Genomic DNA, 23,917 nt, shown 5'->3' with positions numbered 1-23,917 from the left:
TAGTTATTGCAGTAGAAGCTGCGCAGTCAATGTTGCTAGAAAGGCATATAACCGCTTCATGCTCGATAAGGCGGGAAGCTATACAAGACTCAACAGGACCGGAGGCAGCATTTTTCCGAGGGCAGCTTATGAGAAGTCTGATACCTAAAGCTGAGTATGGCGCGTCAACACGCATACTCGGCTTATACATTCAAAAATTAAAAATTAAGGCTTGGGGGAGGGGAAGGGTCACGACATCCGGATCCCCCCCCCCCCCCCCCGGATCCACCCGTGGTTTTCAACAAAGGTCAGAGAGGGAAAGAAAACTCGAAATATGGCCGGGGTGTACGGATATTCGACTTTCGACATTCGAATTCGAATCGAATAATACTTAATCGAATAATTCGATTCGACTTTCGAATAGCTAGTGTTCGAAGTTTCGAATAATTCGAAAGGACGAATACAATGACAGAGGCCAATGGTGCAACTTGGTCAGGGTGGGGTGGCTAAAACTAACGCTAACGCCGTTACAGTAGGCCTTTCGCTAAAACTTTCACTGATATCCTGGTTCGAAAGCGAGCGCATATTTACTTTAAAGGAGATTATGTCATTTGTACACATAAAAAAAACACATGAGATAACAGTAAAGACCTTCACAACTTCGCTTCCGAAACGAAGGCACGGAATCCTTGCGTAAGTTCGGTCGCGTACGCTGCATGCGCCGTAATACTTTGGCCCGCAAACCCTCGGTGATTGGCTTCACTTGTACAGAGTTGTTCGCGCTGTGCAGTCGCCACTGCCGCACAACAACACTCGTTCAGAAACTCCCATCGTTCCGGCGCGCCGTCGAAGATTTTTGGGCACGGAGCACTCAAGACGATGAATCACATTACCGTTGTCAGATATGCCGTAAACGCCATAACATCATGGCGAGAGAGCCTGAAGTCGCGTCATTTGGAACAGCTTGTGTATCTGCATGACAATTTGTAGTCTTTTGGTAGCGGTCACTCACCGCGTTATGTGCTCGAGGGTATGAGCAAATTTCATTTCTTTGTTCTTTCTTTCAAATTTCAATAACATCTTTTGTATTTGATATTCGATTAGATATTCGATATTTCTAGCCATTATTCGGCACTATTCGATTCGTATTCTATTCGAGATAAAATTTCACTATTCGCACACCCCTACTCGAAATACTGCAGAAACGAATATATTTAGGCTGTCACAGGTTGTAATATGGTTTGTGCCGATTTGCGATACGTCTTTTACACTAAATGTAAGCGCAAAGAAAAAGGCAGCTAAGCCAGCTAAGCTCCCCGTGCTTTTCTGTCTTGTGCGCTTACATTAGAAAAAAAAAAAAAGCACAGCTCCGCAAACCTCACGCTTATCACTTTACAGATTCCAGCTACGGTTACATGACGCAATTTGTCAGATATTCGTGGTCAGTGCAGGTTCAAATGATCTCGTGGCGTTTATCTTATTTCCAAGTGTCCAAAATTTATCTACAATCTTCTCAACATATCAAAGCAATGAGCCCTTATGCGCATGCGTAATCAATACTCATTGTTGAATACACTATGCGGCATTAATATGAAAGTGGTTAATTTGCAAAATCACAAAGCCGTTTCAAGCCAGAATGACCAAGTCTAGGCAAATTCTGGCCTCCGAGATCACGCTTACGTACATTTGCGATCACGCAGGCCACGGTCAAATTCACGTATTGTCCAGCATTCTCGTTCTGGCAAAATAAACACCACAAAAATCCAGTGTCGGTAGAACGCAGCATAAACAAGCTCAGACTTCGTGCGCACACTGTCATCTCCATCACTGAGTCGCGCAGAAGCTATCTAACGTCGAAAAAGCTATAGCCCGTAGAAAACTTTAATCAACTCGTCTATCAGTAGCGTGCTGAAGCAGCCGATTATGCATTTTAACTGGGCCGCCTCCCTCGGCTCATTACCACGTACGCATTCTTGAAAAGATCTTTGTCTCTCCTAGCTTTCCACTCCCCTTCCCTTTCCCCCGGCGTAGGGTAGCCAACCGGACTGCTGTCTGGCTAACCTCCCTGCCTCCTCTCTTTTGTGTTCCTTCCTTCCATTTGTTACACGCGCCTTTAAAAAAAAAAGCGAACAAAAGCTTCAACACAACAAACAGACAGTGCAAAGAATAATACAGAGCGAGAGTAGACCCCAACTATGACAAACGACACAACTTCCACGTTCCAGCGTGTCCCCAGCCATGGCACTCTTTGGCATGTATCCGTTCGTTCAACCCGATAGTTGGAACTCGAACGCTCCCTCTATCAGGATAATAATAACTAGGAAAGACAAAACCTGAAAGTGTCGGTCGAAACGAACCATTGCACGCCAAAACATTGCATATCTACACGCATGCGACAATCGTCGCTTCAAAGGCGCGCTGCGGCTTGCCACCTCTTCTGCAGAAGCTAGCCATACCCCGCAATGTGAGCAGCAACAGCAGAGAGGGCACATGCAAGGGGCTGCAGTTTCACAACGTGCGCGCGCGAAGACCTCCATCAGTTTGAAGGAATTGCCTTCCACGCACAGACACGCCCCGCCTCTGGGCGGACACGTGCCACTCACGCTCCTCCAGCCAGGCACGTCATCTGGCAGGTGCATAACTAGAATTCCTCTGGGCCGTTGCTCTGTGAGTGCGCCGGGAATAAAATCCCTGCCTTCGGCCACGCAATGTCAGCAGCCGCATGCTCAAAGCGGTTTCAACCGCCCGCCGCCGAAACCCGCCGCGCCGCGCGTACGGAATACGCGCGCCGATCTGCCGCGGAGCCAAACCGGCGGCACTTGTGTTCACCCCTGCTGAGAAGCGACGGGAAAAAAACAACGCTTTGTAGCGGAAAGAAGACAGGAGCGCGCGTTCACTCCTTTTAGCGGCCGCTGGCACAGCCTCGAGGCGCTAATGCAGACGGATGGCTGTCCCTGACGCGAGACTCGAGGACAATGCAAGAGCGCGCACAATAGAACGGCATATTACGTGTAATGCACAGCGACCGCAGAAATGGCTGGTTCGCGCAATCGGTGGTTGCAGTTCCGAGCCTGCTTGCTTGTTCGCACGCAAGTTGATTGAGTGTACTTTCGGGAGTTATAAAAGTCGTCCGCCCGAAAAGTGTTGGTGCCAGGGGCAAAACTGTTTCTTCAAAACACACGGCCTTCGATGCGCCAATGCAATAAAGGTGTAGAAGCCACCAGCGTGCAGTCACGAAGTCAGGCATTTGCGAAAAGCACGGTGGCTTCCCAGACAGAACGAAGCAACGCTTTTTTTTTTTTTTTTTCTGTTCTGAGCAGTCTCTCGAAACCGGCGTTTAGGTTCTTCCCCGATTGAAACACCAAGGAGGCCATCGCACGCCGGCCGTGACTGGGACATACATGCATGCCGCCGCGCATATATACAACACCCAAGGCAGCGATGGCGCAACAGGCACGAGCCACGAGAGACGCTCGTCGAGGCTTTTTTGACGGCGCTGAAAACATCGACGCAACAGCAGTCGAGGTCAACGGAAGGTGCGTCCCATGGCCGACGCGCACGCGGCTATAGCTGCGTTTTTCTCTAAACAACGCTCCTTTCAAAGCTACCAGCCATTCCGGCCTCGCCGTTCGGCAGGCGCATCCTCATTTTGGGGACACCTTTAGACCTGCTTATTATGTTTTAACAAACTGCCGGCCCCTTTTTACGTCGTTGCGTACGTGCTAACCTCTTCAACAGCCTGGACTCACTCCGGTAACGCGTTCACCACTTCTGATGGATGACAAAAGTGGCACATGATGCAACAAAATGAACACGCGCACTCAAAGCTAGTGTATACAGTTGCGGCCAGTGCCCCCAACGGCGGACCCCAATGGCAGACTTAAAAGCGCCTTCGCGGCGCGTGGCGTTTGCATAGCGCAGATCAAAGTGCGATCCACGGCGTGAATTCAATGCAGACTCCGACGTCGTGCTGGGAGAAACGAAGCGACTTCATAAGCAGATATTGTGGGGCAGGTCCTCGCATGAATAAGTAGACTAGGGCGACGGCCTACGACGTCTGCACGCCGTTCCGCGTTTAGCATGAAAGATGGGTCGCGAAACGATGGCACGCAGCCGCTCACTCGCTCTTTCGCGCTCGAGATGTCAAGGGTTGCGGCTGAACACCGGTTCGCCGTTCGCAGGACGAGTTGCTTCGCTTTCTTATAGCGTCACGTCAGCTATCGAGAAGTAATTTGTGCCACCATTATGTTCTTGAGACATTAAGGATTTAATGCGTCCGTTTTATCATTGAAGTTTGCTCTCAGAGCCACTTTTACCGACTTCGATACTACGAACGGGCAAAAACAAAAAAAAAATAAAAAAAACAGCATAAGATGGATACCGTCATTCAGGAACTGTTGCGCGGCCGTTCAAGGCACGCAGCAGAAGCACGGAGCGCGCCTGCCCCATCTATTAAGACCCCACCGAGCGACGAAAAGCAACATTCGAGGCGTCATTTCCCCGCGACAAAAGTTGGCGGTCTCCATCAAATGGTCGCGCGAGAGGTCTTTACGACTTCTTTTTCGCAACACTGGCCCCCATCCAGCGTCGTCGTCGCATGCACATGTAGAAGTGCTCCCCCCCACGGACAGAAGACAGCTCACGGTAGACGTCGGAGAGAGGGGCAGTTTTCTGCGAAACTCGCGGATGCGACTCGCACGACCGGTGGTGCCTCGGGGGCCTCGGCGAACGATGTCGCCAAGCGAAAGCGACACTCAGGTTACGCACCTCCTCGCCCGAGAGGGCGCCGCCCCACGCGCGAGAACACCTCAAAGGAAGGAAAATGAACGATCCTCTTTGCTGACAAGGCATGCCGGCGGTCGGCCTTGGTTCCGCGAAGAGCTCTTTGACAGTCGAAACAAACGGCTCCTGCCATTCCGAATCATTCAGCGTACAAAGGATGCACGGCTACAAACAGCCTCTCGAGCCACGTGTCTTGAGCAATAAGTGGGTGTGTCCAGATAAGATCGAACACGAGGTCCCGGTCACCATTCCCGATATTGATGAAATTTACTGCAGGTCTAGGCATTACACCCAGAACAATGGTTTCGCAGTTGGTTTTGCGAAAAAAAATTTCTTCGCATGAAAAAAAAATATACAAATTTTGGCCGGAAAAAAAAAACACTTTTCCGCCAATTTCGCGATTTCTGAATTTTGAGCGCACCTAGGGGAAAAACTGTGGATTTCTTCGTCAGAATATTTATTCCTCTTAAAGAACAAGTGAAATACGATCTTATGAGTCTTTTATTTCCCTTGCTTGTCAAAGCACTTTTGAAGAAAAAAATCACAAACTTGGCAAATCGCACAAAATACCTTTATTTCAGGAATTTATTGCTGCATACAAGTTAAAGTGAGGATAATAAAACTCGGTACATATTAACTTTGATACTTTCGCTCTCTTTTAAAATAATTTGCTTGGTTTTATCGCCTTCTGTTTCACTTGATAAGTGGGCTGAAACGTAAGTGATTTACCAAAAACGCCGAACTTTGAAAATGATTTTCTCAAAAAGGCCATTTTTAATTTTTTTTAAAATCCCTCTGATTGAAGTCAAGGATGTCATCTACAATTCTGCAGAAAAATACGTTGCATTATTTTGGTTGCTAACAAGTTATAGTGCGTCGAATGTGACCATACCAGCCTAGCGGCCGCGTCGTTCGTTATGAGCTGAAACTCGGATATAAGTTGCTAAAAATACTTGTACGTGACTTTATCACAAATCAGTAGCTCCACACCAACAAATGCGCAGCCAGGTGTCATGGTTCAGCAAGCTTTGTCTTGCGATGAGCCGCTTGAGGAGCCCGCAGCAGCGGCCGCTCGATGCTGCGGGCACTCACATTACATGAGTGCCACTTCGACTGCGGATGAGCCCCGCTTGCGCGCCAAACTACGCTCAGAGGACAAACGAGAGAAGGAATGCATCACTGTGAAAGTTGAAGGCCGTTAAGTGCCAACAAATGTCATAATATGCAACGAAAACTCTGCCGGCAATTTCCCAGTGAGCGCCTTCATTACAGCACGCATGTATTTTTTTCCCTGCTGTTATGCGCGAAGCCGCAAAATATCGTGTAAACGCTCGACTTGCGTTGGATATTCTATCTGTGGACGCACAACAATACAGCATTGTAAAAGCGGTTCTTTAATGAAGCAAAGGACTTGGACACACTTCTTTTCACAGCCAGCTGACAAGTGTTCTGGCACGAGATGAACAACTGCAGTTTGAGTTGTTCGACCATCGGAAGCACGTATGACAGTTTTCTTTAGATGTCAATGGCTTTCTTTTGTGTCATATGTTGCTCATAGAATGAAACTAATTATCTTTAGGCCATCAGAAGAGAGAAAGCAACACATGAGCGCACTACTGGAGGCGCTCACTGGGAAATTGCCGGCAGAGTTTTCGTTGCATACTATGACATTTGTTAGCACTTAACAGCCTTTAACTTTCACAGTGACGCATTACTTCTCTCGTTCGTCCTCTGAGCGTAGTTTGGCGCGCAAGCGGAGCTTATCTGCATTCGAAGCGGCACTCATGTAAAGTGAGCGCCCGCAGCATGGAACGGCCGCTGCTGCGCGGGTTTGTCAAGCGGCTGATCGCAAGACTAAGCTTGCTGAACCATGACACCTGGCTGCGCATTTGTTGGCGTGGAGCTGCTGATTTGTGATTAAGTCACGTACAAGTATTTTTAGCAACTTATATCCGAGTTCCACCACATAACGAACGACGCGGCCGCTAGGCTGCCATGGTCACATTTGACGCACTATAACTTGTTAGCAACCAAAATAATGCAACGTTTTTTTCTGCAGAATTGTAGATGACGTCCTTGACTTCAATCAGAGAGATTTTTAAAAAAATTAAAAATGGCCTTTTTGAGAAAATCATTTTCAAAGTTCGGCGTTTTTGGTAAATCACTTACGTTTCAGCCCACTTATCAAGTGAAACAGAAGGCGATAAAACCAAGCAAATTATTTTAAAAGAGAGCGAAAGTATCAAAGTTAATATGTACCGAGTTTTATTATCCTCACTTTAACTTGTATGCAGCAATAAATTCCCGAAATAAAGGTATTTTGTGCGATTTGCCAAGTTTGTGATTTTTTTCTTCAAAAGTGCTTCGACAAGCAAGGGAAATAAAAGACTCATAAGATTGTATTTCACTTGTTCTTTAAGGGGAATAAATATTGTGACGAAGAAGTGCACCGTTTTTTCTCTACGTGCGCTCAAAATTAAGAAATCGCAAAATTGGCGGAAAAGTGTTTTTTGCGGCCAAAATTTGTATATTTTTTTTCAGGCGAAAAAAATTTTTCTTCGCAATACTAACTGCGAAACCATTGTTCTGGGTGTAATGCCTAGACCTACAGTAAATTTCATCAAAATCGGGAATGGTGACCGGGACCTCGTGTTCGATCTTATCTGGACACACCCAAGTGAGTCACAGTTCGCTGTCTGAAGTGTTCGTCTTCGACCATCGCGGTACCGATGTTTTTTTTTTTTTTTTGTGTGTGTGTGTGTGTGTGTGTGTGTGTGTGTGTGTGTGTGTGTGTGTATGTGTGTGTGTGTGTGAAGAGAGAGAGTGAGAGAGCGCGGATAGTACGCAGAAAGAAAAACGTGTTTATGAAGTTCAACCGTATCATGGCAGTGGAATAAAATGATGTTTCAATCCGACCCACCGAGCCCTTCGATCGTCGCTGTCTTGCAGTGGCGTAGCCAGGGGCTGACGCATCGGACACGTGCCCTCCCCCCCCCCCCCCCCTTTTTTTTTTGTTTTTCTGCCATGGACCACAGAGCACAAAATGACAGTCGGTCACACTTGCCTGCTCGGCACCCACTTAAAGGTCATGCAAATATACTTTTTTTAATCTCCTTGCCCACACCGCGAGAAAAACAATCAAGATGGAGCTTCAAAACCGCTATAAGTCATAGAAGAAATCTGCAAGGTAATGCTAACGGCAGAGAGCTTGGAGGATCGGCAAAGTCTGGTGGACTCCTCCTTTTAATTTTGCTACTTGGGCAAAACACGCACGCATGCAGGTCAAAATTGCAGCAGCTCTTCGATCTAGTGCGTTAGCGTTCAAAGCAGGCTATGAAGTGTTCAGTGTTACATCTCTTAATTAATATTTGGGGTTTAACGTCCCAAAACCACGATATGATTATGAGAGACGCCGTAGTGGAGGGCTCCGGAAATTTCGACCACCTGGGGTTCTTTAACGTGCACCTAAATCTAAGTACACGGGCCTCAACATTTTCGCCTCCATCAAAAATGCAGCCGCCGCGGCCGGGATTACATCTCCCCCACCCACCCCGAGCATAGCTATAGGTTTATATTTGGGTGAGGTGGTGGGAGGGGTCATACACTACTATCTGTGTGCTAGTTTGCGGTTGTGCCGCAAATATACAGTGATGTGAACGATGTCGATGTTCGACATCTCACCCCGAGATATTACGCCATTCCACTGGCCCAAGAACAACGTAAAAAAAAAAGGTATAATCACGAAAGATTTGTTTCTTTTCTCTCAAGGTTCCCACCCTCGAAAGTGAGTCAGTTTTTGACCTCGCAAGAGGAGCAGTCTTTACCGCAACGCCGCTGTTGGGCTCCACAAAGAACCACAAGAGAGAGATGAGTCTGTGTCATGCGCCACTTCCTGTTTTAAGGAAGCTTCAAGCATGCTGCGCTGCACTGAGCTTTGTCCGCCCTCCGTGCATGTATGCGCAGACGGGCGCCAAAAGCGATCGCGTCCACCTTGATAAACATGTTGCCCATATTTTCGTTCCGTCGTTTGACGTGTCTCAGATAACGGCCCACAGCTATGACATCCCCCCTCCCTGCCTTCTACCTGCATCTGCAGCGTGCCCTTGAACAGTCGCACTTGACAGCGCTCCCTCACGACCTCGGCGTAGCATGTGCCGGCCTCTCTCGCAGCTGCAGCAGCGGAACACAGCACGGGCCTTGGCCGCGACAGCAGCGCCTGTTCCTCTCCCTTCCTGCCTCCTCCCCGACATGTCCCGGGAAGGTATGGCTGCAGCTTCGAGCAGCTCGCCGCGCTGGAACCCTGCGGTTGGTAGCGGCGCCTCTACTCCGTAGCTGCCGCGTAAATCAATCCAGCCAAGGAACAATGCACGCAGAAAGACTGGGAACAGGCACGCCGAAGGTTTCCGCATTCCGCCAGACAACTGGTCGCGCCCCTGTAGGACGCTCTCCACTCATCGCCATGACTGCTCCCCTGGGCTTTTGGAACATGCGCACATTGTATGTCAAATGCAGTGAAAGCTCGACCCTCGCGTGCTGGCGTCATGTTCACAAACGTTCTCGTTCGTCAGAGTCGTTTGCCATTGGCCAACTCGCGTGCTGGCGTCATGTTCACAAACGTTCTCGTTCGTCATAGAGTCTATACGCGTCCAATATAAAATGACTGAACAAGACGCCTCGATTAGTTAGTCGCAGCAACTGGCTTCACGCCGTTGCGACTAAACGGAAAGCCCGCAAAACGCGTAGCAAGAGCGCCAAGTCGATCGGCCGCTAATTAGTCCCGGCACGTGGTATGACAGCATGTCATTTCACGTAGGGACGACAACTGAGCGTTGGATATACGCGCTCAACTTGGCAGAGGCGGCTGCGACGCACCTGTCATGTGAACCGACATATGCTGTCGGTTGCGAGGAGCACACATCGCGAAAAGAAAGGGAAAGGAAGGGAAGCCAATGGCCAAATCACGGCCAACGGCGAATATACAAAAAACAAAACATCATATCATAATCGGCGAATAAGAAAGCACCATGCTGATATCGCTGTTTCTTATCGTTATTTCTACGTTTTCAAAACAAACAAACGCGAGGGAAATAAACAAAGGCCCCAAATAAAAAGGCGAGTGTCGATCGAAGGCCTTCAAAGCAATTAATTTAGCGGAGTAAAGAAGCGCGATAGCGAAAATCACGGCCGTGCAGCTGTACTCGCTCCCCAGTGTTGTCGTCTCGAGGACGACACTCTAGCCCGTGACACACACACTGCAACGCGCACAGCGAGTTTCACCACGTGACTCGTGCATAATTCGTGTGCTCTGCAGCGTCGAGGTTGCATGTCTGTTCTGTTACGAGACACTGTCAACAGAACAGCGCGCACATGCAACGGCCCCGTTTAAACTGGCTTTCCATACCGGTTCTGTCCTGCGCCCTGTTATCGCCGAGCGGGGAAAAACAACGGCCGACCTACGTGTCGTAAGAAAGCCCGCGCATACATGCACGTAAGACGCGTCCACGAGTCCGTGCAGCGGGAATGCATACGTTGCACAGCGGCGGGGGACAGGCGACGTTTTCCGGAACCGCTGAACAACAGTATATACACAATGACAGCTGTGTACATATTTTCTCTCAGGTCCGCGGCGCCGGCTCGAGCGATTCTGTCAATGGCATCGTCTCATTTCCATCTGCGTTCTCTAGTGATTCGTCAAGTCTGCAGTAAACGTCAAAGCTTAATACATACATGTGGAAGCCAACAGACTTAATTCCTCTGCCTTTGAACTTAAATGAACACTAAAGTGAAGCATCAAATCAGTTTAGACAGATAAACTATTACTTCAGAATTCTACAGTCGTCATAGGATAATTATTAGAAAAGGATATAAAGCTAAAGATTTCACTTCTGAATATTGCGCCGCAACTTCAGCACGTGAACGTCAGTGTGACGTGACGAATTTCAGTCTTCTTGCGTATTTTGGCCACATTGCTTCCACTTAATTTGTTGAAACTCGGTATGGTCCCTTAGAACACAATGCAGACAATTTTCACCAATAAACAACGACGTAGGCGCTATAGCAGACGCCGTCAAAATCCATTACGTCACGGAGAGCTTGTGCGGGAACCTCAAGGTGACGTCGCCACCTGTGTTTACTTTCTCGCGAGTTTTCTCGCTTACAAAGCGTCTTCTCGCGGAAAGAGTGGTGCTTTCGGTATTCTGAAATTGTAATTCACTAATACAGACGAAGGCTTTCACACCGAACGCCGCCGTCTTCTCAAGAGCAAGTTTTATTTGCCCCGAAGACATATTTGTCGCCGTCTGCTACTGCCTGTCGTGGCCCTTTTGCCACTTTGAGCGTCGGTCACAAGCACAGCTTTCCACTATTGCGGGGAAATTCCTCCATACCAGAGCTAAGAAGTTGACTGCATGTGGCTTCGCTCAAAACCGCCTTCTTTCTTGCCTCCGTTTCTCAGTTTCTCTCTTGGTCGAAGGCCCCGTGGCCACAGAAGGCGGTCGCTGACGAAACCACGCGGTAGTCGGACTGCAAGAGCAGCTTCACTGCTGCGGCGGGGACCGTCGGTCTGCTCAGAAGCAGCGGAGAAAAAGAAGAAGAAAAAAAATAATATGCGGAGGAGGCCGCCGCGGAGCTTGCTTTTCTTTATTTCTTGTAGAAAACCAAAGCATTCGGTCATTACTTTAGGACGCGCCGACACAAAGCGAGCCCCGCGGGGAAATACGACTGAACGGAAGAATGGTCGATGAAGAATCCAGCGCAGAAAAATGGGGAGAAAGGGAAAGAATAAGGGGAGAAGCAATATAGCTGTTCGAAAGAGGTCGCAGACAGCGCGCACAAACACGAACAACCGTGCCGCCGCGGCGATATGGCTGTACGAAAGAGCGAGGCAGGCAATTTGTGACTGCGCAGTCCGCGCCCGTTAACTATTCGTCTTGATCATTAGCGGCGAAGGCTCCTTGCGGATTGAAAGACCTTTTTGTTTACAGTCCAATGTCGCGCTTACCGTCTCCGCGCAACAGGAAGGTCTTTTCCGGTAACGCGTCGTGTCTAAGGATGTCCGCCACAAATGCACGGCGCGGGCGTCACATGCGAAAGGCCGTTTCCTGCAGCTGCACAACGATTATTTTATAGGCTGTCTGCACACTCATTCAGATTTACGTCTCCCGCTGATGGGGCTCGCGAGTCCTCGTCGTCTGAACGCAGACGAACTTTAAATATGCCAACTTTGACGTGCATGCGCGGCGCGCCTGTAATTCAGCTGTTGAATTAACTGCAGGAGTTATTAGAGTTATTACCATTCAAACATCGTTGCTAACTGTATAATTATTTCACTGTCCATACTTCTCTGCTTTCACGTCGATATATAGGGTTGATCTGCAATGTCATGTTACTTGCATGATACAAGTATGATACAATGACCGATATCTATGTACAGCAATATCCTTGTCAATTTATCCAAACACATGCATGATCATTGGTCCAAACTGTGCCCCGAAAAGCACGGTTATTAATACACTAACCTCATTGCGTTGTTCAGTAAGTTGTTCTCCTGTATCGCTTGTTCCTTTCAGCGCAGTATAGTCACGCGTTACTTAACAAGACGTACTGTCCTCTGATGTATGGCCACGAAGTCTGTTATTTGACAACGTAATATTAAAGGGGTCATGAACCACTTTTCCAAGTAATGATCTAATGACCTCAGTATCGGAGTTTACTGCCTCGCGAATCGATTGCCGCAAAAATTTCTCGAATCCGTCAAGAATCAGCGGAGTTACGGGGGTTTGGCCACGCTCTCAGCGCTTTCTCTCTTTTCTCGTGCCGCCGAGCGCACTGGAAGCTACATAGGGAGGGATGGCACGGGGGAAAGAAGTTACGTCAGCGCGCGTCTTGAAACGCGATCGCTCTCCAGCTGTGATTCGCGTGCGTGAGCGCGGCTACCATGTACTGAGGAGTGCGGCGCCGGCAAGAGGCGCACCTGATCCGAACGCCGCTCTCGATTTACGTCGGCTATCGGCCGATAAGCATGCATGTCTCTTGCGACGTAAACTGGCAGATCCGCGACGTCAACGTGCAGACGCCCGCCCACCGACGAGAGTGAGAACCGGCCTCTGTTTGAAAAGAGGGTGCCTGGGGAAACGGCAACTTCGCGCTCCGCTTGTGGCCTTTACGTGGCGCGCACGACTGTAATATTTGGCAGAGCAGTTCATAGCCGTGTCAGCTTTCCACAGGATGTGTTTTTTCAACAAGCCCAAGGGGTGATTCATGATCCCTTTAAATAAAGGGAAGGGGGGGGGGACGACATTTGAATTATTAGTTTCGCTTATGTAAGTATATGCTTTCAAACCTTGATGAAGTGTCTTAATTGTGATTATAAGCGGCTATTTTTACTTTTCGAGTGGCTGGTAGCGGACGAGTATTCTCATTGACCGTGCTCACATGCAACTCTGTAAATTCAATCAAGTCACCAAGTGCCGGGGTACAGTACGCGATCACTATAAAATCCTCCCACAGTGTCGAACTCTGAGGAATCCGTCGCTGGGGCGCGGATACGGAGACCACATTTGTAGCACACCAGATTTAAAATGTCGTTTTTCGAGAGCCGGCCGGTAGTCACAAACAACGAGACAATATTGAAGATGCCGGTCGACGACGAGGAATTCTCTGACGGCAAGTCTAGCGAAGGGTCACCGAGAAAATATTGTTTCCTATGCTTTTTTTTTTCCTCATTTTACGACACCTTTCCGATATACGTCCCAAAACTGCGGAGGTGACACTCAAAAGCACGCCTCACGTGCTCGTCGTCGCCAGGCCCGCTCGCGGCAAGCAGTCGGTTTTCCAAAGCGGACAGGATGCGCGCGCGGCAGGCAGCCCGGCCAAGCGTGTCGCGTTGTATACGAGAACCGTGGCTCGGTGCGCGCGTCTGCGACGCAATACCTCGCGGCGCCACCACTACAGGGCCCGGCCGGAAACGGCAGTCCCGTACAGGCTTCGGGACTTCAGCCCGCGACGACATCGAAGCTCGGTGTCGCGTTTCAGAGCTGTACCAGGCGACGACGCAGTTCGCCGAGAAAGCGCGCCGACCATAAAGGAGCGCAGACTCAGAGAAGAGGTATACCACAAACAACAGGCTTCCACAGAAAGTAAACCGAGAGGACCCGAACCCAAGTATCCGGTGTCGCGTTCGGAGAGATATCTTTCAGCTCGTGTATATGCATCCCAGCAAACACCTTGCCACATCCACACGGAAGGCCGCCGAACTTGGCCGTCTCGGCTCTTCGACGCCGAATGTTGTTCACTCCCCTTGGCTGTATACCGTTACACCGTTTTTTTTTTGTTTTTTTTTTTCGCTACATGACTGCATCTCATTTCTCCTCGACGCTCTTCTTCGAGATGTTCTTCCGCGTTTTCACGAAACAAGCAGAAAAAAAAAAAAAAAAAAGAGGCGTGTCGCGTTTCGGTCGCCGCCGTTTTTGCGGAGTTTCGTTCTCTTTCGACCGTGCTCCGAAACGATCGCGAAAAAGAGGGGCGAGCAAGCTGCTTTCTTTTCTTTTTCTTTAATTTTTTTCTTTAACTTTCTTTGGCGGCTGCCCGTAAAGGCGCCAAGATACAAAATACACGAAAGAGAGCCGCCACGACAGCAAGCAATACTTCCCCCTTCTTCCCCTTTACTTTCGTATATATATATATTGTGGAACTGCTCGGACGTCATCTGTGAGTAGGCAAATAAAAAAAAAAATGAGGCGAGAAGTGCCGAGAGAGTTGTGCGCGCCACGTGATTACTTCTAGCTAGACGATTTTCTGTCCTCTCGAAAGTTGCGCTAAAGCAAACAGACAGAAAAAGGAGGCGACGAGAAATAAAAGTTAATACTCAAGAGGTGTCAGGGCACTTTATTATTTTTTTTGCCTCTTTATCTTTACGCCCCCCTTCCCCCCCCCCTTTTTTTTTTCTCTCTTCGACGCCAAAAGAACTCAATTTCCTAAACAGCGGGGTGGAAGTGGCGCGGCGAAGTGGCTCGTTGGCATAAACTCGCGACGTGAAAGGAAAACGGAACGCGCGCTCTTTCCTGTTGGCATCCGAGTGGCACAAACGACCGCGATGTGAGTTTTACGTGCCGCCCGGATATTAAGTGTCCAAGCACGCGCACCTCATTCGACATGCAGCAAGCGAAAAAGAGCCGGGCATTCTCGTGTCGCGCGCGCAATAACTATTTTCAAGTAAGATCCGCGAGGAAGGTTTCGTCAACAGCATCGTTTAAAAACACAACGGCTACGGTCCCGGCGAAGTGAAAACTTGTAAGCACGTGCGTACGATTTGCAATGGGATGAAGCTATGGATCGTGTACCGAAGCGTCACGAGACCTCAAAAACAGCGAAGTTACCATTCACGTCTCCACTGTACGGCGTGTTAGCTGTGGATTCATCCCCTTATTTAAGCAGAACTTTTTGTTGGGCTAACTGGTGCATGTAAACGGAAGGAATATAAGGCGCCAACGAGACAAACACAAGAAGTGACACGGACAGACGCGTTACTTCATACCCTTATGTTTGATCTTTACGCATACACAGATATGCCGATGAGACAGCGTCACAGATCGTTCCAAGCCGGACCCTCTTATTAATTAGCCACCGTGCGAAGGAGATAAAACGGAGATAAAGAGAGAAAGACGGACGGCTACTTTTCGTGACGCCTGCTACAAGTAAGCACCGGCGTCGCGAGATGCGTGCAGTTCGTTCGGCACTGCGGCGCGCAGCTACGTCCTTTGTCCCGTCGAACCAGAGCCGTATTCGTCAGCGACGCGACCGACACGGTCCTGACGTGACGGATAGGGAATGCCGAGGAGACGCGCCTCCACCTAGGGCAAATGGGCAGCCCTCGTGCACTTTCTGGCTCCATGCCGCAGGAATGCAGCCAGGAGAAGGAGCCGCGGCACAACATGCGGCTCGTCGTCGCGCACGCCGACGCATCATACCATTTGTCTATGGTGCACTTCTTCTACGATCTTTTGAGGTAACCAAACACGCTCTGTTTTCAAAACGTTGTAAACAGCGCTTGTAACACAACCGCGCACATCTCTTCCCCTCCACGCCGTCGACGCTATCCGCCACAAAAGCGCCCTGCGCGGCAGCGATTTTCTACACCGGAGACGGGCAAAGAAGAGCTGCGCGAATTTTAGCTAGGTTTGTGCCAGGCACAGCCTTGAGCAAAAGTAACCAGGGCAGATAAAGGCGCGGTGCCTGTCGCGTACACATATTTACATCGCCGTCGTTCCGGCCTTCCTGCGTTGCAGGCTCCAGCAGCCCGCTGTGCTCGAATGCTGCTCGTAGGTTGTTTGGCACACCATGAATTTCTCGTCAGCGTGCTAACCGATGCACCAGACGCATGCAAAAAAATTCGCAGAATGGAACCACCTCCTCCTTCCCCCTTCCACGCACACGCACGCGCGCGCACACACACACACACACACACACACACACACACACACACACACACACACACACACACACACACACACACACACACACACACACACAGTTGTCAGAGAGAAAAATCGAAGAAAACATATATGCGCATTCTGACCCGGCAGTTGAGTGCCCAATGCGATTTCAGCGCACCGTCGGAGAGACTTGAGTCAACTGTTCACACGCATGGCGTCGTGTGGCGATTTCTCGTTCAGATAAGCACGCAGTGCGAGTCATCGCGGGGCCGTGTGACCGCGTTTCATTTCTTCGTTGCCGTGCACATGCCCCAGAGGATACACAACATTCAGAGCGCGCTGGTTGGCTTAATTAACCGATAGAAGGTAATAATGTACCTTTCACTGCAGTTTTGGCGCTCATCGGCCGTCACTGGCTCTTAATTGCGCCATAAAACACCACATATCATCAGCCCTCACAGTAGCATCCACGTGGGCATAAATTTCCCCGCGTGAGTTGACAAGGCGACCGTCACATAATGCTGAACGCTATATACAACATGCGAAAGTGATTTTAAAATGATCGATATAATAACTAGTTATACATAGTCCGTGCGACTTAGTCATGCCGCCATAGACCTGGGCCGTATACCAAGAATTATTTTCGGGAAGGGTATATAGCGGGGACAACGGTGGCATATTAAAATATTTCTATCCGCTTATTTTCACGGTATTCATCAAGCACATCGCTGACATATGATAATATAGGCATACGTTCACATGTACATAAATAATATGATAAGTCGATAACATGGTGTGACGAGCAATTTATATCACCGCGATGATAACTTTAGCGAGTGACAGGTCCCCCAACTCCCACCCTGGTCACGGGTCGGTCGGAGAATATCAGCGCACGAATGTATGTAAGCTATGTAAGCGATACATACCTCAGGACCCCTGAACACTATATATAGATGATGTTCGACATCGTTCGGTGCTTGTAGAATTGTAGAACCCCGTTTAAATGCTACTGTTTAAATGAGCAAACAGCGGTGGAATGCTTGCCAAGCTTATCAAAAGTTCTTGAAACAATTCACTGAAGATGAGGGACCACTGAGTAATCTATTCTGCCGTTCACAACTCGATCTGCCAAACCACATCGGATTTGCAGTCCATAATAAGCGGCTGAGTCGCCCCGTGTCATATAATCCAGTCTGAGGTCATGGCGGCTTGCAGCACAAATTGTAGAGCAAACCTGCAAGGACAAAGTTCGTCACACCATTCGTCGTAAAAGAAACGAGCCGAAACGTCTACGACGCAAGCGGCGGTCCACACGACGCCGGAGAGTCGTATAAGTGCGTGGCGAACAGTGCTCCGAGGAAGTTGAAATATAGCGACCGTTGTCTATCAGGCGTGGCCGCGAGGCCTGTTTCACGCAGGCCCTGGCCCGTAAACTACAGCTATTCCCACGGCTCCGGTGCCGTTCAAAAGACCCCGCATGAAACGCTCCATTTTCCTCAATGTATACATCAACGAAGCGCGCAGAAGCAGGTGGCCTCTCGGAACGAATATGCGATTCATCAGGGCAGGACCGCTATGGACACCACATAGAGCTTCCGGTGATAAGGAGCGGCGATATGACAGCAGGTAGCAGAGCACGAAGTCGTATCAAAAGTATATAGTCGTGACAAACTCAAGCGCCGTGCAATTAAGAGCGGTGTAGCGCGCACATGGCTGAGGAGCACGGTGAAATGTGCGGTATTGCTTATTATTTACGACTGTGATCGTTCCGTTTTCGATTCAGCCATTAAGTTCCGGTATAATCAGAGAAGACTAAACATCACAGAATAGAAGAAATACGTTCATATTGGCACAGTAAATACATGTGTACACCACAAAAGATCCCCCCCCCCCTTATGTGTATAGGTGATGAAGAGGCAAGAAATATGTGATCCCTAATGTGCCATATTTCTCAGATCATGCGTAGAGGCAAGAACAGAAAAATTAACCTTTGATTAGCGCTCAAGAAAGTCAATTAATTGTCTCTGCTTCTGGCGTTGAAAAATCGAGAAAATGCGAGCAGGCATGCAAATTCTTAACGGAATTGTGCCTATGACAAATGAGGGAAGCTGCAAGCGTATAGACGGCGCTCACGTATGGAGGGATGATGCTCTCTTCCTCACCTCTCAATATCTCTGTAGATCCAGTTAAGTGCAGTGCATGAACCGCGTATTTTAGCTCACACAATGAGATTGACGCCACATGAAGGAGAGCTTGCGGGTCGCATTCTTTACGGTTGCGTCCCCTACACTCTTCTCACGTGTCGTTACAAAAGGTTGCGCAGCAGGTGTTCTGTGGCTGCGCTGCGTGCACGTCGCGCCTCGTTCCTGGCCGGAGGAGCGACGCCGACCCAGGCGCTCTGAGCATTTCATCAGGGAACGCTTGCCGTCGTTTGGGATACAGTGTCATGCGGTGTAGTAAGTCTGGACGCTACATATAATTACATTAAAGTCATAACCTCACTCTCTGACCCGATATTCCTTAACTATAATAAGACGGGTACAAATGGGCGGTACAATTAAACGAGAATCGCATCTAGTTACAAGAAACTGTCGTCCCTATCTCAAGTCAGGATGGGCGATTCCGCCGATATTGTTGGCTAATGAAGTAAGAGTTCCTCCATCGTGGATTGTAGAGGTGTGCACGGGCTCCGGGTAGCCCGAAAGCCCGAGCCCGACCCGGCCCGGGGGCCGGGCTCGGGCGGGCCGACGTATTTGCACCTCGGGCCCGGGCCGGGCTCGGGCTACTTAGGGTTTTATCGGGCCGGGCTCGGGCCCGGCGCAAAGCCCGACTCAAGCCCGAAATATAGAGAATGAGCGGGAATTGTTTTCTAGCATGCATGCAGCGCCTTTTCCGCGACCGCCCTTTACCGCTTTTCCTTTCCATTCGCTACATTAAACAAAAGGGGAGCAGGTAAAGCACTGCTCCTGTTGCACTCCGACAAACAGAGAAGTAACACCACCTGAGCTAGTGATGGCGCCACGCGACTGTTCGCGTTAGATAACAGTGAAAATGCACGCGACAGCGACCCGACGTAGATCGCCTTCGTGCAAGCTGACGCTTGCATGGGCATACCCCATACACGTGACGGCTTTGGCAAGCGAACCCCATTGTTGCTGGCATGAGGCCGTCTACTTGTAATTTGTAAATCTGTGCAATAGAGACTGTTCGTCGTGTGTCGCTTGATCGTATTCGATATGCTCAATAAAATTCCAAATTACCGGAAAACGATGTTTTGTTTTCGCAGCGAACATTCAAAAAGCCGGGCCGGGCCGGGCCGGGCCGGGCCGGGCCGGGCCCGGGATTGTGTTTTCGTACGTCGGGCCGGGCCGGGCGGGCTCGCAGCCCTTTGCCGTCGGGCTCGGGTGGGCCTTCGACAAAGTCAGCGGGCCCGGGTCGGGCTCGGGCTCGGAAATACGGCCCGTGCACAGCTCTAGTGGATTGTTCCTTCTTTTGTGGCCGACAATATCGCGTAACTGAGGATTGTGCGCACTGGCGTAGCCAAGGGGGTTGGCGGGGGGGCAGGGGGGGTCAAGTCCCCAAAATTTTTCAGTTTATACACGACGCATACATACACACATACATAAAGTACGGCTGAACCCTCCCCCCCCCCCCCAAAAAAAAAAATAAATAAAAATTCTGGCTACGCTTTTTGTTGTGCACTTGCTTGGATCTAAAGTTCGCTGGTATTGAGATCAGCGCATACATGATACCACGCGTATAGGTTCACTGGTGAACGACATGTGAGAGAACCTGCTCATATATGCTGAACACAGACAGGCAGGCGCCTCGCAACAGCCACCGCTGTGCGGGCCCGGTGCGTAGCCTTGAGCGTGCACGCAAGGTGCTGCCAACAGCGCCGTTTGCTCAGGCGGCCACGGCGTCCGCCCATTCAGCAATCAGAGAGGAAGCAAGCGAAGCACGCGACGTTCAACAATTCGATAATAATCCCCATTCGCTGGCGCCAGAAAAACATGTCAATTGGAAGATGCGGTCATCTCTTTACGTTCCTGCCAGTTCTTCCAAGCAACTGACGATGGTATACGTAGCGAGCGTATAATAACGAAATATGCCTCGAGGCAAGAAATCGCGGTCTTTCATGCCACACGTTGTGCTTGGGGGTCAGCTAGGGGGGAGACATATGCAATGTCACTGGCGTCATTCGAGAACAAATAATGCCACCGACGGCGCACATGAACAAGTTTTCAACACGGGTAGCTATGCACAACACCGGTTGCGTGAAAACCATTTTCGGTTGCGGGAACATGCGAATCTTTTACGCAACACCCATCTGTGCCTGGACTTCTCACTATCGCGTGAAAAAGCTGATTTGTTTGCAGAAAGTTGCAGATAGCACCACAATATAGCGCAATGCAATCACAGCTCGAAACCACTACGAAACTTAAGGAGCTGTTCCTAAGGGCATTGTGGTAAAGCGAGAAAGCGTACGTGAGACACGCTACTGGGATCAATGTCACGTCTATGGACATTCTTCCGAACAGCGCTCGTCTCTTTCAAGTGGTCAGCAAATGTTTTTTTTTTTTTTTTTTTCCATGCCATTACTTCCGTGGCTCCGGACGGGAAAGAGAGAAAGAGGTGCGGGAAAGAGGTGCGAAGGAGAATCGCATGTATGCAGGAGTCTCATCAGAACACTGTCTGCCCCTCGTCCTGTTCGCTAACTACACTTTCGAGCTCCAATGACTATGACGGCAACGAAAAATCGCGCGAACATGCCAACAGTGCACTTACCCGTTTACGGAACTGAGGGTAACGCAGACTGGAAGCCATCGTTCAGGTGGTCACACGGTGTGGTCCGCCCCAAGAACGAAGCAAACAAGAAGAAAAAAAAGTTCCACGGACGTGATTTTTGGTGCAGCGAGCAGGCTGCCAGTCGAAGCTGCACGATCAGCGTCCCGCACTTTCGAAGCACGGAGACATGACTCGCGGGGTTCCAAAGGTCCGGAAGTACGTGCGTCCTGTCCAGCAGCGGTCTGGGGTGCCGTCGTCACGCGGTGTCGGCGACGTCCTCCCGGACTGCTCGGATGTCGCGGCGACGGATCGCAGCGCGGTGTATCGTTTCAGGTTCGATCGCTGTCGCGGGTGGGATGCGTCTGGCTTCCCAGGACGAGCGCCGCCAGTGGTGCGAACGGATAACGCGCGCACACGGGTCCGAACGGTGGAGACGACACTCGACGAACGACGCGGTTCGTCGGAATGCACGTGGAGGGGAAAAAGGCAAGGGGGGTGTTTCGAGTGACGCTCGCGACAGAGATAGACGTAGGGAAACGAAAGAGCCTAACGAGAGAAAGCCGGCATGGAACGGAAAGGATTTTGGGCGGTGGGGAGAGCGAGTGTGAACGAGCAGAACATAAAAACCGCTCGAAAGAAAAAAGACAGCAAACAAGGAAGGCAGCCAATGAAAAGCGCCGCGAGCGCACCTGTGCGACTTTCTCTTTCACCGCCCTTCCTCACTCCCGAGTGTTTTCGTTATTTATTTATACTTCTCCGCGCTCGCCTTTCTCCAGTTCCTCTCACAGCGCGGCGCCCTCCCCCCGTAGGTTTGCGCAGGCACGCACGATGGGAGCTTCTATGTCCGCGACGCGCGCGCACATCTTTTCTGCCGGCGATCGACGTCACTTGGCCGCAACCTCCAGCACGGACCTTGTCTCCCTCCGCCGCTTCTCCCTCTGCGGCCATGATTCACGCCGGCGTGGCCAAGCTAAATTACACACCAATGCACGCGTCCAGCGCATGCATGCCGCAGGCGGCGACGTACACAGTGTACCGAGCTCTCTGACGCCGAGCGAATACCAAGTGCCTTCGGCTGCTGGCGCAGAATACAATGCCACGCATCACTCAGTGACGCAGCTCGCCGAGCGACGTCACACCGCGTACTTACGCGGAATAAGAAGCGCCAAAATCGTAATTCGTAAGCTTGGCGCACCGCGCAATGCGAGCTTCTACGCGGAAACCGGCGGGAGCAGTGTTTGAGCGCCAGAAACGCTGGAAACACCGTGATTCCTGAACACGTAACACAGCGCATTATACGCGTGCGTAAAACGTTGAGAACATCGCCTTTACGTCTCACACTGAGTCATACACACATTTTGGCACGTACAATTCAAGTTCACCCAACAGTCAATCGGCACGCTGTTAGCCGCACGGGGCACAGTGCTCTGCCAACTGCTTCGTTTATTTTGCTTGACGGCGTCGTGTGCGACGGGGCAAACACACAAATTGTGGCAGAAGCAACCGGACGCCCCTGGTAACATGGAGAGCGACAAGCATTTCTTCGAGCACCCGGAACAAAATGTCGACGTTGCCATTTGAAAGAATGCATTCCCCATATCTCGTCAAATCCCCATGCGGTCATATCCCCAGGGCAATTTTGACGTAGGTTTCGAGAAAGCTATCGATACCGATCTGCAGAACGACTTAAATTCTGAAATAGAGTTTTTGTCTTGTTCTACGGTGATGTTTCAACACATAGTTACCGCACTGAATGCCTCAGGAAAAAAAAAAAATGATGCTTGAGACCAGTCCCGTCTCTGTAGCTCCCCCGAACGAAGCGTTATTAATCGCTTTAATAGGCGAGAAAATAATGCGAATACCATTTAGCAAAGTCACAAAAGTTTATTCCTTGTGAAGCCGCGTGTTTGAGACCCCTGATATACAGAAACGCCGGGACGCATGCGTCAGCTCCTATCCCTCTCCCTATCAACAAAAGTAAAATTGCCTATTTATTGTAATGAATATCGGTTCGTGTCAATGCCTATCAGTCCTGCTGAGCCTTTCTCTCTCTCTCTCTTTCTTGTGCTTGACTTTCTATGACTTTTTGCACCGCTTCCGGAAATAAAGCTTGTGATAGTTAACGCTCCGTCATTGTGCCTCTAAGTTTCTGAGTAATATGCCGCACTATTCAAAACTATTATGTTTGATAAGATATATACTATTGAAAAAGACAAAAAAAAACTAATAAAGACACCCCAATTGAACACGCTGTTCACAGCTCCAGCCGCTCGCTGATTGTGCTTCTCTTACTGCTCGGCACATGACGTCACTAATCCTTGATGATATCACTGCTGTGCCTGCCCGATAGGGTAGACGCGTCATTCTCGAGGCCCAGCAACGCGCCATGATAGTAAACGATATATCTCCATCAGGCATACATTTTTATTGTTTTCGCTTGTCAGCTTTGCAAAGATTTCGGCAGAGATAAATGCGCGCGACACGAAGCGATAAACAGGGCCGCTTCCCTTCCACCATCCCCAAGCTGTCGTCTTTCTATTCGCCGGGGGGAGGGGGGGGGGGGAAATAAGCGCAGCCGACAAGTGGCGTAATTGTGCTCCAATGACGTCAGTTTTGCTGTAATCCTTCGCGCATCAAAAGCGTCGAGTCGGGATACAGGCAGCAGAAAACAGGCATTGCGAGTATTGCTGAAACAGGGCCGGTTAAAGGAGAGACGTGTAAGGGCCGGAAATGCACATGCAGCTGCTCAGTCGTCGTGCGCGTTCTTTATTCATTCGCTTTTTATTTGTGGAATTGCTAACACCGAGACGAAAATGTCCATACTCCAAAGAAAAAAAAAAAGTGTTGCTCCGAAAGCGCCTTGGTGAAGAAGACTGAAGTGTGCATTCTTTATTTATTAAGGCGAAACCCTTAGATGCCTCATTAAACGCGAAAAT

General features: G+C 49.8%; 1 protein-coding gene across 2 annotated transcripts in view; it reads right to left on the bottom strand.

Annotated features, from left to right (window-relative positions):
- Window positions 1-23,917, bottom strand: part of LOC119371653 (rhophilin-2) — a 233,731-nt gene that overhangs the window by 89,016 nt on the left and 120,798 nt on the right. The window contains exon 1 of one of the 2 annotated variants that reach the window (XM_037642106.2): window positions 20,982-21,386. The exons of the other annotated variant lie outside the window; for it this stretch is intronic. Within the exon in view, the coding sequence (XP_037498034.1) occupies window positions 20,982-21,020 (39 nt within the window). The 5' untranslated portion in view covers window positions 21,021-21,386. Of the gene's footprint in view, window positions 1-20,981; window positions 21,387-23,917 lie in introns of those variants that run through there. 2 annotated transcript variants of the gene reach the window in all.

The sequence above is a fragment of the Rhipicephalus sanguineus genome, chromosome 1 (genome assembly GCF_013339695.2).
Source record: "Rhipicephalus sanguineus isolate Rsan-2018 chromosome 1, BIME_Rsan_1.4, whole genome shotgun sequence".
Lineage (NCBI taxonomy): Eukaryota > Metazoa > Arthropoda > Arachnida > Ixodida > Ixodidae > Rhipicephalus > Rhipicephalus sanguineus.
The sequence above is the reverse complement of the archived record's forward strand: the minus strand, read 5'-3'. Positions and strand labels throughout refer to the sequence as shown.